The sequence below is a fragment of the Pan paniscus genome, chromosome 1, assembly GCF_029289425.2.
Source record: "Pan paniscus chromosome 1, NHGRI_mPanPan1-v2.0_pri, whole genome shotgun sequence".
Lineage (NCBI taxonomy): Eukaryota > Metazoa > Chordata > Mammalia > Primates > Hominidae > Pan > Pan paniscus.
In genome coordinates this window covers 98858312-98875603 of record NC_073249.2, presented here as the reverse complement: position 1 = coordinate 98875603, position 17292 = coordinate 98858312, and the positions used below count along the sequence as shown (strand labels likewise).

The 17292-nt window shown below is 51.2% G+C and overlaps 2 protein-coding genes across 10 annotated transcripts in view; one reads left to right on the top strand and one right to left on the bottom strand.

The window, feature by feature from the left end:
• SETDB1 (SET domain bifurcated histone lysine methyltransferase 1) overlaps positions 1 to 6891 on the top strand; it is a 38335-nt gene extending 31444 nt beyond the window's left edge. For all 4 annotated transcript variants that reach the window (XM_055101485.2, XM_034934957.3, XM_008970455.4 and 1 more), the window contains exons 15-22: positions 1338 to 1507; positions 2721 to 3349; positions 4284 to 4312; positions 4741 to 4873; positions 5128 to 5293; positions 5684 to 5895; positions 6149 to 6237; positions 6401 to 6891. In XM_055101485.2, the coding sequence (XP_054957460.1) occupies positions 1338 to 1507; positions 2721 to 3349; positions 4284 to 4312; positions 4741 to 4873; positions 5128 to 5293; positions 5684 to 5895; positions 6149 to 6237; positions 6401 to 6518 (1546 nt within the window). In that variant the 3' untranslated portion in view covers positions 6519 to 6891. The remainder of the gene's footprint in view (positions 1 to 1337; positions 1508 to 2720; positions 3350 to 4283; positions 4313 to 4740; positions 4874 to 5127; positions 5294 to 5683; positions 5896 to 6148; positions 6238 to 6400) is intronic.
• A 453-nt stretch (positions 6892 to 7344) lies between these two features.
• On the bottom strand, positions 7345 to 17274 carry CERS2 (ceramide synthase 2). Of its 6 annotated transcripts, none has more exons than XM_008970451.6 (11): positions 17143 to 17274; positions 11076 to 11249; positions 10553 to 10670; positions 10241 to 10359; positions 9978 to 10035; positions 9822 to 9872; positions 9550 to 9642; positions 9232 to 9360; positions 8914 to 9020; positions 8634 to 8787; positions 7345 to 8446 (listed from the first exon to the last, which is right to left on the bottom strand). In XM_008970451.6, exons 2-11 carry the CDS (start codon positions 11246 to 11248, stop codon positions 8306 to 8308), a joined length of 1143 nt encoding a protein of 380 aa, XP_008968699.1. In that variant the 5' UTR covers position 11249; positions 17143 to 17274; the 3' UTR covers positions 7345 to 8305. The 6 variants fall into 6 exon arrangements, with proteins under 6 accessions (XP_008968699.1, XP_034790883.1, XP_034790882.1 ...); XM_034934992.4 differs by lacking the exon at positions 17143 to 17274 and adding an exon at positions 16768 to 17057 and having other exon boundaries at positions 11076 to 11289; XM_034934991.4 differs by lacking the exon at positions 17143 to 17274 and adding an exon at positions 16768 to 17052.
• Between the last annotated feature and the right edge of the window lie 18 nt (positions 17275 to 17292).

The window sequence follows — 17292 nt, the reverse complement described above, 5'->3', positions numbered from 1 at the left end:
TAGCTGGGATTACAGGCATGAGCCACTGCGCCTGGCCCAAATTCTTAAATTAGATAGAATATGAGCTCCCCTGGGCTGGGCACGGTGGCTCACACCTGTACTCCCAGCACTTTGGTTCGCTAAGGCAGGCGGATCACATGAGGTCGGGAATTCGAGACCAGCCTGATCAACATGGATAAACTCCATCTCTACTAAAAATACAAAATTAGCAAGGCATGGTGGCGCGTGCCTGTAATCTCAGCTACTTGGGAGGCTGAGGCAGGAGAATCACTTGAACACGGGAGGTGGAGGTTGTGAGCTGAGATTGCGCCATTGCACTCCAGCCTGGGCAATGAGAGCAAAACTCTGTCTCCAAAAAAAAAAAAAAGAGCTCCCTGAGGGTAGAAATTATGACCTTTTTTTTTTTCTTTTTTCTTTTTTTTTTTTTTTGAGACAGAGTCTCACCCTGTCGCCCAGATTGGAGTGCAGTGGCTTGATTTTGGCTCACTGCAACCTCCGCCTCCTGGGTTCAAGGAATTCTCCTACCTCAGCCTCCCAAGTAGCTGGGACTACAGATGCATGCCACCACACCCGGCTAATTTTTTAATTTTTATTAGAGACGGGGTTTTACTGTGTTAGCCAGGATGGTCTCACTCTCCTGACCTCGTGATCTACCCACCTTGGCCTCCCAAAGTGCTGGGATTACAGGGATGAGCCACCACGCCCAGCACGATCTTTTTCATTGTTATGTTTCCAGTGTTTAGTAGAGCTCTTGGTGTTTAATAATTGTTTACTGAATGAAAGAATGAAAATCAACTTTACCATGAACATTAGTCACAGTTCCTCCTATCTCTTTATTCCCTTTCGTATCTGTTATGTTGGCCTCTGTTTTTCTCACATTTATTTATTTTTATTATTATTATTATTTTTGCTGTTGTTAGTAAGAAACCTCACCAGGAATTTCTCACATGTCTTTATTTTGTGCATCTATTTCTACAAATTGACCGTCCATATAGTGCTTATTTTAATGGCTCTGTAATCTGTATTCCCATTATAGTTTACTTAGCTTTTCTCCAGGTGTTAGGCACTCTAGCATTCACTTTTATGAGCTGTCTTGCTATAGACATCTTTATAAATCTTTCTCCACCCTCTAAATTTTTTCCTTGGGCTACATTTCCAAATGAATCAAAGAGCATAGATGGTTCAATAGATCCACTCACTTAGATCATTACCTAATTTTTAATCTTTATCCACAACACATTATAAATGATGATAGCTTAAGAATTATAATAGTTTTATGGATTTTTTTGTGCTCTAGTGATCATACCGTGATTGATTTTATTCTAACCTCCTCCCAGGGTATATGAGTGTAACAAACGCTGCAAATGTGACCCAAACATGTGCACAAACCGGTTGGTGCAACATGGACTACAAGTTCGGCTACAGCTATTCAAGACACAGAACAAGGGCTGGGGTATCCGCTGCTTGGATGACATTGCCAAAGGCTCTTTTGTTTGTATTTATGCAGGTTGGTGATAAAATATAAGGGTTGTTTTCTGAGACTGGGACATGGTAGGGAATTGAACCAGAGACAAATTGAACATAAGAAGAAAGTGCTTGACATGTGAACTGGAGTAAGAGGAGGCCAGGGACTTCTACAAAGAACGTGATGAGTGATGTACCTGTCTAGCTAGACCAGAGAGGGACACAAGTGTTTCACAAATAAGAGAATGAAAAGGGATGAAATTTTGGACATGGTGATATTTCAGAGAACAGACATGATTATAGAGTCCAGTGTATCATTTTCTCCCACGTCACTCCACTCAGAGATCTTTTAGCATAGCCCAGTACTCTGTTTCAATAAAGTAGAAGAAATGGAAAGACAGAAAGGGCAAGATTTAAAATGACAGTCAGTTCTCCATACTTTCATAGTTAAGATACAAAGGGAGGTATTATCAAAGAGAAACACTGGGCCGGCGTGGTGGCTCATGCCTGTAATCCCAAAACTTTGGGAGGCCGAAGTGGGTGGATCACCTGAGGTCAGGAGTTGGAGACCAGCCTGGCCAACATAGTTGAAACCCCATCTCTACTAAAAATACAAAAATTAGCCAGGTGTGGTGGTGGATGCCTGTAATCCCAGCTACTTGGGAGGCTGAGGCAGGAGAATCACTTGAACCCTTGAGGCAGAGATTGCAGTGAGCCGAGATCATGCCACTGCACTCCAGCCTGGGTGACAAAAGCGAAACTCTGTCTCAAAAACAAAACAAAAAAAAACAGAAATGAGAGACCAGAATGGAGGCTTTTTGACTCTATATGCTGGTAGAGCGGGTATTGATGGAATAACCCTTATTCTTTCTAATAGGTCCCCGTGGCCGGGTGCGGTGGCTAACACCTGTAATCCCAACACTGTGGGAGGCTGAGGCGGGCAGATCACCTGAGGTCAGGAGTTCGAGACCAACCTGGCCAACATGGTGAAACGCCGTCTCTACCAAAAATACAAAAAAAATTAGCCAGGCATGGTGGCGTGCACCTGTAGTCCTATCTACTCAGGAGGCTAAGGCAGGAGAATCACTTGAACCCGGGAGGCAGAGGTTGCAGTGAGCCGAGATCGCACCACTGCACTCCAGCCTGGGTGACAGAGCAAGACTCCATCTGAAAAAAAAAAAAAAAAAAAAAGCAAACAAAAAAAAACTAATAGGTCCCCATAACCCTAGAAGGCCTTTAATTCTCTTCATTCTCAGGCAAAATCCTGACAGATGACTTTGCAGACAAGGAGGGTCTGGAAATGGGTGATGAGTACTTTGCAAATCTGGACCATATCGAGAGCGTGGAGAACTTCAAAGAAGGATATGAGAGTGATGCCCCCTGTTCCTCTGACAGCAGTGGTGTAGACTTGAAGGACCAGGAAGATGGCAACAGCGGTACAGAGGACCCTGAAGAGTCCAACGATGATAGCTCAGATGATAACTTCTGTAAGGATGAGGACTTCAGCACCAGTTCAGTGTGGCGGAGCTATGCTACCCGGAGGCAGACCCGGGGCCAGAAAGAGAACGGACTCTCTGAGACAACTTCCAAGGACTCCCACCCCCCAGATCTTGGACCCCCACATATTCCTGTTCCTCCCTCAATCCCTGTAGGTGGCTGCAATCCACCTTCCTCCGAAGAGACACCCAAGAACAAGGTGGCCTCATGGTTGAGCTGCAATAGTGTCAGTGAAGGTGGTTTTGCTGACTCTGATAGCCATTCATCCTTCAAGACTAATGAAGGTGGGGAGGGCCGGGCTGGGGGAAGCCGAATGGAGGCTGAGAAGGCCTCCACCTCAGGACTAGGCATCAAGGATGAGGGAGACATCAAACAGGCCAAGAAAGAGGTAAGCAGTGGCAGAACACTCTGAGAGCTATGGCTTTAACTTTGGTGCAGTAACAATGCAGTCTCACCATGAGTCTTTGCATGTAGATTATTCTACTTGATGGATATTTCTGTGGCCACCTCGTTATCTCTCCCCCTAACTAGCACACTCCTAGTGTTTGTTTAAAGAACCAAATTATTGACCGGGCACAGTGGCTCACGCCTGTAATCCCAACACTTTGGGAGGCCGAGGCAGGTGGATAACTTGAAGTTCAGGAGTTGGAGACCATCCTGGCCAACATGGTGAAACCCCGTCTCTACTAAAAAATACAAAAATTAGCCGGGTGTGGTGGTGCATGCCTGTATTTCCAGCTACTTGGGAGGCTGAGGCAGGAGAATCGCTTGAACCTGGAGGGTGGAGGTGCAGTGAGCCGAGATCGCACCACTGCACTCCAGCCTGGGTGACAGAACGAGACTCTGTCTCAAAAAAAAAAAAATATTTTAAAATCCACTTGCCTGGTGGTAGAGGGTGGACAAGTATCTGATTAATTACAAAATGAAAGATTTATAAGTGATTTTTTAATGTTAAATGCTGTTTCAAATTATTCACATCGTTTCCTTCTACTAAAGTAGAGAAACAAGAATTGATTTTAAGTATCTCTTTGATGATGATGATGCTTTCCACATTACAGATGGTGAAACTGTCCCTGGTTGATGTAATCCTGCTCGTGGTGTTTTCCATGAGCATTAAGCCCCATCACTGAGAAGGCTTAAAGGCTCCAGCCAGGGAGTGTAGTGAGGATTTCTGTCAAGTTGCAGAGTGGTTTACCCACCCCACTTTAGAATGTGTACCTGTCACTGGCTGATGTTATCTGTGGAGGTCATTTGAAGTCTGATTATTGGACTTGTTACCCTAGGCTGTGAAAGCATTTAACCCTTCACTTGTTCTTTTCCAGGACACTGACGACCGAAACAAGATGTCAGTGTAAGTGCCTTTTGTTTTGTTTTGTTTTGAGACAGAGTCTTGCTTTGTCACCCAGGCTGGAGTGCAGTGGCGTAATCTCAGCTCATTGCAACCTCCCCCTCCCAGGCTCAAGAGATTCTCCCACCTCAGCCTCCCTAGTAGCTGGGACTACGGGTGTGCACGACCATGCCTGGCTAGTTTTTGTATTTTTTGTAGACACGGGGTTTCACCATGTTTCCCAGACTGGTCTTGAACTCCTGGGCTCAAGCGATGCTCCCAAAGGGGATCCTCAGCCTCCCAAAGTGCTGGGATTACAGCCATGAGCTACCGTGTCCAGCCCAGTGCCTGTCTTTTTGACCTGTCTCCAAATCTGCCTTCTCTCAAACCTAGGCTAGAAGCCTAAGAAACAGCCAGTAACCTGTTGGCTTCATTCCTTCCCCTCCCATTAGAGTTACTGAAAGCTCTCGAAATTACGGTTACAATCCTTCTCCTGTGAAGCCTGAAGGACTTCGCCGCCCACCTAGTAAGACTAGTATGCATCAAAGCCGAAGACTCATGGCTTCTGCTCAGTCCAACCCTGATGTAAGTCACCTCAAGCTTATTCAGAGTCTAATAAAGGAAAATGGGCCATTGTCACCTCATCAAGTCCTTCACTATAATTACTGTTAGGTCTTCTCCTACTTCTTTAGCCTTGACTTCCTGCCTTATTTTCTTTCATCCAGCATCTAATCTTCCTCTTGCCACCGCCCTTTCCTGCCAAACCGTGGGTAACAGCAAGGACTTAAAGGAGCCCTTCCCATTTACTTCTCTTACTTCTTACCCTCCTGCTTCCCCAGGATGTCCTGACACTGTCCAGCAGCACAGAAAGTGAGGGGGAAAGTGGGACCAGCCGAAAGCCCACTGCTGGTCAGACTTCGGCTACAGCGGTTGACAGTGATGATATCCAGACCATATCCTCTGGCTCTGAAGGGGATGACTTTGAGGACAAGAAGAACATGACTGGTAGCCTGGAAAAATTTTGGGAATGGTGGGAAGAAATAGTAAGAAACTTGGGATAGAGCATTTTTTAAGGAAGCTAAAGAAGTAGCGGGTAAAAATTCAGATCCTAAGAATTGGAGCATCTCTGGGAGGGCTTTCTGACTCCGAGCTAAACTATTGTTTGACACATCCTCTCTCATTTCCATTTTTTTACTCTTTCCCCTCAGCTCCTTTGTCTAGCAGATCTAATTATGCTTGAAAAAAAAACCCGCTACTTAGGATCTTTGAGTTCCAGCTTATTGGTGTTTCTCAGCTGCAATGTTGGGAGAGAAATAGGGGTAGAATGTCCATTCATGATAGAATGTCCGTTCATGAGTTGGGATGGGTCCTGACCCCATTCTCCCTCCTGTCCAGGTCCAATGAAGCGTCAAGTGGCAGTAAAATCAACCCGAGGCTTTGCTCTTAAATCAACCCATGGGATTGCAATTAAATCAACCAACATGGCCTCTGTGGACAAGGGGGAGAGCGCACCTGTTCGTAAGAACACACGCCAATTCTATGATGGCGAGGAGTCTTGCTACATCATTGATGCCAAGCTTGAAGGCAACCTGGGCCGCTACCTCAACGTGAGACCCCTCTCCCCACCTCTAGATGCTGGATTATCCCATGGTCCTCAGATTTCTTTTAACATACTCTATAAGCCCTTTTCTTGTTATAAACTCTTGATCTCAAAGGATCTTAAAGAGGTAGCTTTCTTTCAAAGCATCTATTATAATGGGGAGGGTCAGATGGCATCATTTTTCTTCCAACTCTCACTCTCCCTGCAAAGCCAGGTTCAGTTTCCCTGGTTCTTATTTGATCCTGTCCTTAAACCTACAGCACAGTTGCAGCCCCAACCTGTTTGTCCAGAATGTCTTCGTGGATACCCATGATCTTCGCTTCCCCTGGGTGGCCTTCTTTGCCAGCAAGTAAGGAGTCAGGAAAGGGGATGACTGGGGAGGGGCAAGGACCACTGAAGTTCTAAGGGCCCCTCCTCCATTCATGATCCAACTCCACCTACATATTCAGTAACCCCAAGTGCCTGGGTTATCTGCTGTCTTTGCCACACACCATCCTTTTCTTCCTCTTCAGAAGAATCCGGGCTGGGACAGAACTTACTTGGGACTACAACTACGAGGTGGGCAGTGTGGAAGGCAAGGAGCTACTCTGTTGCTGTGGGGCCATTGAATGCAGAGGACGTCTTCTTTAGAGGACAGCCTTCTTCCCAACCCTTCTTGAACTGTCGTTTCCTCAGGAACTGGGTCTTCCTGATTGTTGAACCCTGACCCGAAGTCTCTGGGCTAGCTACTCCCCCCAGCTCCTAGTAGATAGAAATGGGGGTTCTGGACCAGATGATCCCTTCCAATGTGGTGCTAGCAGGCCGGATCCCTTCTCCACCTCCAAAGGCCCTAAAGGGTGGGGAGAGATCACCACTCTAACCTAGGCCTGACATCCCTCCCATCCCATATTTGTCCAAGTGTTCCTGCTTCTAACAGACTTTGTTCTTAGAATGGAGCCTGTGTATCTACTATCTCCAGTTTGTATTATTTCTTGAAAGTCTTTTAACAATATGATAAAACTAAGATTGTGGTTTTGTTTCTCTCTCTCAGCCCGATACTCCCAATTCTGGATCTTTCAGTGAGGTATTATCCCCATCCTCCCCTGTGGGCTGCTGTCATTCATCTTCTACACCTTGTCTACCTTTGCTTCTTGCATGTGAATTTTTTTAGATGATGGAGTTCTCGCTCTGTCACCCAGGCTGGAGTGCAATGGCGCAATCTCGACTCACTGCAGCCTCCGCCTCCCGGGTTCAGGTGATTCTCCTGCCTCAGCCTCCTAAGTAGCTGAGATTACAGTCGCCCGCCACCACACCCAGCTAGATGTATTTTTAGTAGAGATGGGGTTTCGCCATGTTGGCCAGGCTGGTCTCAAACTCCTGACCTCTAGTGATCCACCCTCCTTGGCCCCCCAAAGTGCTCAAATTACATGCATGTGAAATTTAAAAAAGAAAATATTACATAACTGCAAGGAAGGCATAAGAAAGACTCTCTTCGTTTATTTAGTTGATCCCCCTTCTCAATTCCTAATAGTCTGACACTTATTGCCATGTTTTATTTAATATTTTTTATTTAATCTTTTAATTTAAAAAAGAAACCCATTAACAGTACATTTTGGTCTAAAATGGTCCCTCTGCTGAAATGCTAGGTGCTAGCCGTAATTCTGGCTTTAAAACCAAAACCCCAAATATTTAATAAATAAAAATTAGAATTAGTTGCCATTCTACTCCAAACCAGCTAGCCTAGCTGAAGAGAAGAGGGAAAGGGAAGAGGCCAGAGAAAGGAGGAGGCAGTCAGATCTTAGACCTGTCGCTACAGGGACAGCTGAAAGAAGTAGCACTAAGAAAGATCATCCGAGCAGTCCCCAGTACAGCCCCCACTTTTTGGCAGAGGTAGGGTAAGGGTTATGTGCACCCTCCTCCTACCCTCAATTCATTTGTGTCATAGAGGGAGAAAGTTAAAAGCTCAGCTTTGGTTTCTGGCCCAAGTTAGGGAGCTTAGAAAGGTTAGCCTTGGTCCAGCTTTGGCAGAATGAGGCCCACAGATGGGACAATAAGGCACAACCCTGGCTCTGGAGGTCAGGGAGTCAAAGGCAAACAGCTGGGGCCAAATTCTCAGAATAAGGAATGTGAATTGTAACCCCTACCCACAGAGAGCTGAGGGAGGGCCTCAAAAGCAGTAGAAAGGATGACTTGGCGGATAGGGAGGAAAATACGACCATCCCCCTCTAACAGAATATAACCAACGTCCCCCTACCTGGGGATAGGCTGGTTAGAATTTGGTTTAAAGGCAACTGGGTGACAAGCAAGGAGGGAGGATGCAGAGAACTCTCCTCTCACTTTCTCCTTTTTCCCCAGAGCTTAAAGTGACCCTATAGCGCGGGGAGCGGGGTAGTTCCTTGGCTTTATGCATTAATCTGGGAGGCAGCTGGAATAATGGTTCAGTCATTCTTACGATGGTTGTTATTGAGGATGGGGTGGCCATTGGCTAGGGGCCGGCTCTTTGCTCCTCCCCCAGCTGCAGCCTCCTCCCCCTCTGAGCTCTCTGTTTCTTCCCGGTCACTGCGTTCATCTTCTACCAGCTGTGGAAAAGGGACAAGAAGGGTTATTACATGAGATCCTCAAACCCCTAAGTACTGCTTCTCTCTGAGGGCTTGTTCCTGTTATACCCAGGGCTCCACACTAGTTTTTTAGAGAGTTACTGGCAAGATGGGAGTTCAGGAAGTTGTAGAGAGTAGTAAGGCCTACACAATGGGAACAGGGCTTCACCTTTCCAGTTATGAACTTGTGGGCCATGCGCAAAATGAGGTAGGCCCAGAAGATATGCAGCAGCTGTAGAACTCCCATCATGGAATTGAAGAAGTAATAGCCAAAGAAGGCAGGATAGAGCTCCAGTGGGTACACCAGGGTGCAATGCAGGATCCTGAGGATTCAAGGAGAGAGAGAACGTGGACAAGAGCAGGTCAGACACCGGGGAGATACAGGAGGGGAAGAAAGGCAAGGCTCCTGATTTCTTCAGAACAGGAGTGTAGCCTAGCTGCCTACTCACCAGAAGGGCAGGATGACCAGTCGGGTGATGATGAAAACAATGGCGAAGACGATGAAGATGTTGTTGCAGGTGTTCTTCCATCCCGCGTAGTTAAACATCTTGGCTGACTGCATAGAGAGCCCCCATCCATCATCATGGGCTCCTGACTCCCTCGAGTACATTCATATGTACACTCCAGTTAGGAGCACTGACTCTGTGCCCTCCTCCTTGGTCCCAGGAATGTCATCCTCCAAATTCCCACCCCACACCTCCCTCCCAAAGAAAACCAAAGGGACAGAAGAACCTGCACCAGGGTCTCTAGATTTGAGGAAGCCTGACCTCCAGCAGGTAATCGGAAGAGTCATGCAGAGCCATGATTAGAGTCCCAGCTCGGATGTAATTGGCAAACCAGGAAAAGCTGATGAGAATGATGGTGGCCACATGGTGGATGATCTGTTCCTTGAAATCCTGCAGAGATGATGCAGGCCCCAGGGCCTTTTTTTATTCCCCAGCTCTCACTATGCCTTCTTACCCCTTGCCTTTGGTTCCCCATATACCAACAGCTCCATTCAGAGTACCCAGAAGTCAAAGGAGAGGGTGTTCATCCCAAGGCCTCATTTTGGCTCTGAGGCTTAATTGCACAACCCCTTCACCCACCTTTCGCTTGACATCAGAGGCAATGCTGAAGAGCAGGGACCAGTAGAAGGAAAGTTCAATCATGTAGTACCAATACTGGGAAGGGATAGTGCTCTGGGAGAGGAGAGAGAGGTAAGAGCAACCAGCCCCAAGGGTGTCCCCACTCCACAAACCCCCTAGCCCCTGAGGTTCTTCATTCCATCACTCTAATCCCTCTGCCATGGATTCCACAAACCATCTCTTCACTAGGGTGTGTCTTAGTCCACCCCCACATGAGGAAGCAGAACTCATACCTGTATGGGATATCCCTCCCAAACTTTCTTCATGTCATAGAACCAGGGTTTCTGCAGAGAGATGGTGAGAAGTTAAAAGAGGAGGAACCCAAATTCCATGGCCTCACCTGACCTTGCCAGAGAACCTACTCCCACCTCCCAGTAATCCCCACTCACATCCACAATGACGGCCATGCCGGCAATGAAGGCAATCAGGTAAAATGTGAATCTCCAGCTGGCAGAGGAAGCAGAAATGGCTAGGTCAGAGGATAGCACAGTCCCCCAGCAGCCCCCAAATACCTGCAGATACCCTCACAAGATACCATTAATAACTGAATTCACCTCCTCACATCTCCCTGCGTATAGCCACCGCCTATCCCTCCCAGCAAGACACATCAGGATATTCCATGTCACCCAGCTTCTGCCCCAGCCTCCCCCACCTGGCTTCTCGGAACTTCTTGAGGAGACTGGGCCGGTCCTGGTTGCGGCGGCGACGGAACCAACGCTCTACCTGGCGGCCAGAGAGCCCGCTCTGCCGGGACAAAAGCTCTACTTCCACCTGGGCACAGTGAAGAAGCCCATTGTTATGTTTACCTTCGGAACTCAGCAGCATCCCCAGCCTCTCCCAGTAACAACCTCAGTCAGCACCACTGCTTCCCCATCTCTTCACCTGCCAGAGCTAACATTCAAACCCTGTCCCCCCACCACCAAACTCAGTGATTCCCAGAGCCAGAGCAGCATGCGGCTCATACCTGCTTGGGCTGCTTGCCACTGGTCAGGTAGAAATGTTCCAAGGTGGCGTTGGGAGGTGCCCGCAGCCGAGTTTTCTCCTTTATGTTCAAGAGGGCAGCCAGTGGTGTAGCCACGTACCTGGGGAAGGGATATGAGTAAGGTATCTAGCTTGCTGGGAAGGGAAAGGGCTGCAAGCTAAGGCAACTTTACCCTGGCCTCAGTTTCCCCAGCTTCCTGGCAACCCCCTTTTCTCTAGCCTCCACGGCTGCCCACAGCTGACAAAGCTGCCTGTGTGTTCACTAGTGGCCAGGCGGGCAGCGGGTAGAGGGTGAGAACAAATAACCATTGATGGAAAGGGCCTGGGGGTGCTGAGCCTTCAGGAAGACAATGGTGCCTTCAGGGGAGGGGGTGCACAGTGGGCAGGAACCTGAGTAGCCACAACATCAGGGTCAAGGGCTAATTAAACAGCAAGGAACAAACTTGAAGTCCAAGAAACTGCAACTGGCAACAGGGGAAGGCATGAGGGTAGGTTGGCATGCTTACAGCTCAAAGAAGTATCGAACGATGAGGAAGAGCAAGGCCAGGGGCAGCGTGATATAGAGATCTGAGGCTTTGGCGTAGACACGTCCATCTCGGTCTTCTAGATCGGCCCAGGTCAAGTTCACAGGCAGCCACAGACGTTCCCACCAGAAGTAATCATACAAGGTCTGGAGCATCCTGAGTGAGGGGCAAAGGGGAGGGCATCAAGAGGGAGTAGCTATGGAGGAAGAGATAGATGAATAAAAGTTTTCAGGATGTATCAAAAGGAGAAGGGGGCAGAGAGTCGAACTCTAGATCCCTATCCTGGCTATGTAACCTTGGGCAAATCAGTTTCCTCATCTGTAATACGGTGGCTTTCCAGTTTTAACATTTACTGTTAGGCCGGCCGTGATGGCTCATGCCTGTGGTCCCAGCACTTTGGGAGGCCGAGGCTGGCAGATCACGAGGTCAGGAGTTCGAGACCAGCCTGGCCAACACGGCGAAACCTCATCTCTACTAAAAATACAAAAAACTAGCTGGGTGTGGTGGCGGGCGCCTATAGTCCCAGCTACTCGGGAGGCTGAGGCAGGAGAATCGCTTGAACCCAGGAGGCAGAGGTTGCAGTGAGCCGGAATCACGCCATTGCACTCTAGCCTAGGTGACAGCGAGACTGTCTCAAAAAAAAAAAAAAGCATTTACTGTCTACAGCAACCTGCAGACGTGATTCCCTGGAATTAAGAAACTTGGGGTCCTTACAACCTCTGATTTCGGGGGGTGGGGGAAGAACCTTGGGGGTCTTGTCATTTTGCTATCTTAACCTGCAAGACAGGCAGGACCTGGCCCTAGAAGCTGTAGCCAACAATCTGAGTAAAGTCCCTCCCTTATCCCCCTACACTCTGGCCACTTCCTCGAGCCTCCAAGCCAACTCAGCTGAATGCTTCCAGGGGGTGCCCCAAAACATTGCAGGGCTGAGGCAAACCCTTCTTCCCCTTCCCTACAACCTACAACCCATCTGAGTAGCAAGTCCCTAAAGAAAAATTAAGAGACAGGGTAGGCTGGGCAGTGGCTCACGCCTGTAATCCCAGCACTTTGGGAGACCAAGGCAGGCTGATCACTTGAGCTCAGGAATTTGAGACCAGCCTGGGCAACACGGTGAAACCCCATCTCTACAAAAAATACAAAAATTAGCTGGGTGTGGTGGCACATGCCTGCAATCCCAGCTACTCAGGAGGCTGAGGTGGGAGGATCACTTGAGCCTGGGAGGTGAAGGTTGCAGTGAGCCATGCTCTTGCCACTGCACTCCAGCCTGGGTAACAGAGTGAGACTCCGTCTCAAAAAAAAAAAAAAAAAAAGCCAAGGTAAAGCAAAATTATGTCCCCAAATGACACTGAGCTCCACAATCACTGGACATCGAACTACTGCACACAAGGTTGACACTCCATGCCAAGCCATCTAGTCCCTACACACAAGGCAGAAGGACCCTATGTATAACTCTTCAGAAAGAAAAGTGAAGGTAGGGCTGCAAAGAGTCAGGGATTGTGGGGCAGGGAACCAAGAGAGCGGACCAATACATCTGATGGAATTAAGAGCTATTCTTTTATTTTCTTTTGAGACAGGGTCTTCCTCTGTCACCCAAGCTGGAGTGCAGTGGTACAATCACAGCTCACTGCAACCTCCACTTCCCAGGTTCAAGCCATCCTCCCCTCCTGCCTCAGCCTCCCGAGTGCCTGGGGCTATGAGTAGCATGCACTACCAAGTAGCACACACCACATCTGGCTAATTTTTGAATTTTTTTTTTTTGGTAGAAACAGGGTTTTGCCATGTTGCCCAGACTGGTCTTGAACTCCTGGGCTCAAGCAACCTGCCAGCCTTGGCCTCCCAAAGTGCTGGGATTACAGGCATGAGCCACCATGCCTGGTCAGAGCTATTTCGTATAAATGCTCATCCAGAAAACAGAATCCTAGTCTGCAGGGGAACACCCATACCCTCTCAGTCTAGGAAAGAGCCACTATGTAAACCTCCTCCCCCAACTGAAAGACAACAACATGGTGGGAGTGACCACTTGGATACCCAGAGGAGGGAGGGAATGGTCTGTGTGTGGCTCATGAGGGAAGAGCAGCTGCTTGGAGCTGAGAGGAATGGCAAGATGGTCCAGGAGAGCCAGGGATGCTGGGTCCAGCACAACACCTGGCAATCCTAGGACTCAGCAAGAAGCCGCAGCAGGATGACCATGACAGTCTTTTCCAGGCTCCCCACCCCTTGTTCTCCTGGGAAGGAGATGAGGCAGTGGGATTTAGGCTGGCCCAGAAAGTGAAAGCAGAGACAGGAAGAAAAGAGAGTGGTGAAATTGTTATCCACAGTGACCTGGAGACTAGTTGGTGCCACTGACTGAAGACAGAGCCTGAGACCACAGCTGGGCTGGGCTGGTCCTGCTGCTGCTCTGACAGCTCCCGCTCCACCCCCACCCACCACTGTAGCCCTTGCGAAATCCCTCAGCCTGTCACGGGTCAGTATTCCAGCTCAAGGACTTTACCCCCTTGTCCCCACTCCTGGTCACTGCTCTCTCGGATGAAATCAGAGGTCAGCACTGCCAGCAAAGGAGCTTCAGCTCCACCTTCTCCCCTCCTCCTCCCCCAAATCACACACACACATTCCAGACACTGCCCCTGCCCCTTCCACCTCAGCCAGAATAAATATTTAATTAAACAGACGGAAGCCTTCTGAACTGAACAAAATTAAATGTAATTATCCACAGTGGAACTTTCCCCACACAAACACACACTTTTTTCCTAGAGAAAAGTTGTAGAAAATTGAATAAAGAAGGGACAAGGGTAGAAAATGCACAGAGAAGGGACAATGCGGAACACTTTGATGTGTGCACATGGCCCCCTCTTCCCACTTTTTTGCTCAGCCTGATTGGAAGCGAGATCAGCCTGACCCAGTCACCTGACTGCTATCTCTTGGAGCCCAACTTCTCCAGGGAAATGTAAAGCCAAAGGTACCATGTTGCCCTGGCAGTCCTAGACTTCAGATCCCATCCCCAACCAGGTCTGTGAAAACTGGCAGGGATGTTTCTCTAGTCAGGCAGCAGGCTGGAGTCGCAGAGGGAGGGTGGAGCCCCTGCTGGACTCCTGGGGCCCAGGAATGTCTCATGCCTGCAAAGCAGGGGGTGGGGGGCAGGCAAAGTAGGCACTAGAGCATGGTCAAGGACAGACACCTGGGCAGTGCAACTTCCTCATCCCCAAGATGAGATAGCGCCTGTCCTCTTCCACTCCAAGCAGGGAGAGTGGAAGACTTGGGAAATGCAGATTAATGGGGGCTTTTACACCGAGGTTGCAGGCTTCCCATGACCACAGCCCTCCCTGGTGGTCCTGCACCTCCATTAGCAGAGAGGCACTACCCCCATCTCCCCAGCAGGGAGGCCCCAGATTCAGCAGGGTCAGGACCTCTGACTCAACATGAAGAGAGGGGAGGACAGCTGGGGCCTGGCCGGCCTCACTTACACATCCCCACAGAACCAAAGAGTTGGGTCCCTGTGGCAGTACTGGGGAGGCCTCTTAGCACCAGCACACAGATCCAAGCAAGACCCCATAAACAAGAGGCTGGGGCAAGAAAAGCTGAAGTGTACACACGGTAAGGAGACAACCCTGTTTTTCCAGGCCCCCTGGGCCTTCAGGGCAGTTACTTGACTTCTTATGGAGAAAATCACATCTAGAAACACTTTTCCACCCAGACTTCACTCCCCCATACACATGAAGAGACATGGTATCTGTCTACGCTCTCTCTCACACGCACCTGCCTTGGAGGCACAGATGCCACTTTCTGAGGCACAGGCTGGAGAGGGGCCAGAAGAGCAGGGATTTAACTGGCATTGGATTAGCAGGAACTTGAGCAGGACTCTGTCCAGCCCCAACCTTTGCCCCAACTCTGACTGACACCCCCACAAGACCCCTCTAGGTGGATGAAAGGAGCAGAGGATCCCCATGGGAGTTTGTAGATCCAAACGGCTGAGAAGGCAGAAGTTTCGGCCTGAGAGGAAGGAATTCTCTCAGACTCCAGGTGGTCAGTCTGACTGGCTCTCATAGTTTGGAAGAATAACTGAGGAAAATAGAAAGGAGTTGTTGACAAGGGAGGAGTGACAAAGGTCCCACCGGCTCCCTGCTTCCACTGAAGAAGTCCTGAATAGTCTTCCTTGTTGAAAACTTTCAGGCAACAGAAGCAGGTCATGAACTAGAAGTCTACAAGCCATGGATGGAGCCAATGAGAGGTGTGTTATCCCTCCAGGCTGCAGGATGGGCCTCAAAATAAGCCAGATTGTAAAAAAGAGGTGGGTGAGAGGCAGTCAGAACAGTAGTCCTCAGCCTCATCTGGCCTACAGCTTGTCTGCAAAGTCCCACCAAAGGCCTCCACGGACCCAAACACTGCATGAGACTATGGCCCCAGGGGCAGGGAGACGCCGGTGGGTTTGAGAGACAGCTGGGGCGGTGTTGAAGGACACAGTGAGGGATCAGCCAGCCTGTGGCCAGTGACAGGGGAAAAAGGAGGCCCTTCCTCCCAGGGGAAAATCTGGCCAGAGGCCCCAGTGAGGGGAGTGGGGGACCAGGGGAGAAAAGGATCCCTCTCTGGAACAGACTGTGCAGATCACGGTATGGTCAGCGCCAGGTCCTCAGGGACAGGACTGCAGGCAAGTCCTTACCCTTAGGAGCCCCTTTACATGTGCAGCCACTCACACCCCGGTGCGGTCATCCCGACTCCGGTATGCGGCAGCAACCGCCACCCACCCCTGCCCCAGCACAGATATGGGGGTGACTGCCTGCTGGAGGCCTGCTCGGACTCACTTCTCCAGGAACAGGGGCTCACTGCATTCGCCACGATCCTCAGAACCCCCTGAACCTGGGCCTGGCAACTCAGGTGACTGAAACCAGGTTTTGATGCCAGGAGCTAGGCTTAGGGAGGGAGAGACTCCAACTGCAGGCTAAAGATGAGTGCTCTACACCTGCAGTCAACCCACTTGCCACGGGCCTCTAGTGATTAACAAGCTACGGCCCAGAAAGCCAGTTCCACCAGGAGCTCCCTTGCCAGCCACCCACACCTCATAACGGTATGCCTTAGCCCTACCGGGCCGGGGCAGGCGCTCTGGGCCGCTCCTTCCTGTTTCCCGTTAAGCACATGGAAGCTCTGACCTCGCCTGCGAGGTGGGCACGGTGGGCCGGTAGGAAGAAAACGGGGCAGGGCCCTCCCCTCTCCTCCCACCCAAGCCACAGGACGCGTCCAGGCCAGGGCAACCCCGCGGGCCGCTGCCAGGGTGGAGGCTCTCGCGCCAATGGTCACCAAGCTCCTCCACTCCCCAACAAAGGGAAGCCCGCGGCTCGGCCCCGTCGCCCGCAGCCCCCGCGTCCCCACCTTCCGCCCTACCTGTTGCCCGGGAGAGCTTCTCCGGCTCAGGGCGGCGCTGCCGCGGACACCGCGGCGCCAGGCCCGCCGGCCCCGGCCGCTCCCTTGAGGCGCTGCGCCCGCCTTACCCGGCGGCCGCCGCCATGAGCGCCCGCAGCGCCCCCCGCCAGCGCCGCCTCCCTCCTCGCCCCGGCCCCGCGGCCTTCCCAGCCCGACCCCTCCGTGGCCCCGCGACAAAGCGGCACCCGGGGCTCCCAACTTTTCCGCAGCCCCTTCCCACCCCCGCGCGGGGCTCGGGCGCCGGGCGGGGGCCCCGACTCACCCGGCGGCAGCGCTGGCGGGGCCGGGGCCGCTGCTCCGTGTACTCCGTCTGCTCGGGTGGCTGCTCCGAGGCCCCGAGGCCTGGCTCCCCGCGCCTCTCCTCCCTCTTCCGCCCGCCCGCCGGCCCGCGCCCGCCCTCGCCCTCCCTCCTCCGCCAGCCGCCGGCGCCGCCGCCGCCGCCCGCCGAGCCCAGTCGAGCTGAGTCCGAGCCCAGCCGGGAAAAGGCCGCGAGCAGCCCAAGGGCCGGGAGGCTGGGCGTGGACGGGAGGGGAGGGCGGGGCGGGCCTCTGCGCTGCGGCTGCCCCTTCGCCCCGGCGCGGGAGCCCAGACCCCAGCCCTCCGCTCCCGGCCCCACAGCCGCGTCCACGCCCGTCACCTTGCGCTAGAGAAGCCGCCGACGTGGGGAGGCGGGTGCGGGCTCCTTCCGCCACTTCGGTCTCTTTTCGGGGTGGGAGGTCTCCCACTGGGACCGACACAGACGCACTGGATGCCGCGGGGTCCCGGGCTCCGAGTGGCGGTGTCCCTG

Excerpts from the sequence above, each read along its gene's own strand:
- CERS2 (XM_008970450.6), bottom strand. The coding sequence starts at position 14,923 with ATGCCAGTTAAATCCCTGCTCTTCTGGCCCCTCTCCAGCCTGTGCCTC. Across the intron at positions 10,360-10,552 it reads GTGGCAAGCAGCCCAAGCAG|GTGGAAGTAGAGCTTTTGTC; the intron begins GTATGAGCCGCA and ends CACTGTGCCCAG. Across the intron at positions 9,873-9,977 it reads GCATGGCCGTCATTGTGGAT|AAACCCTGGTTCTATGACAT; the intron begins GTGAGTGGGGAT and ends ATCTCTCTGCAG.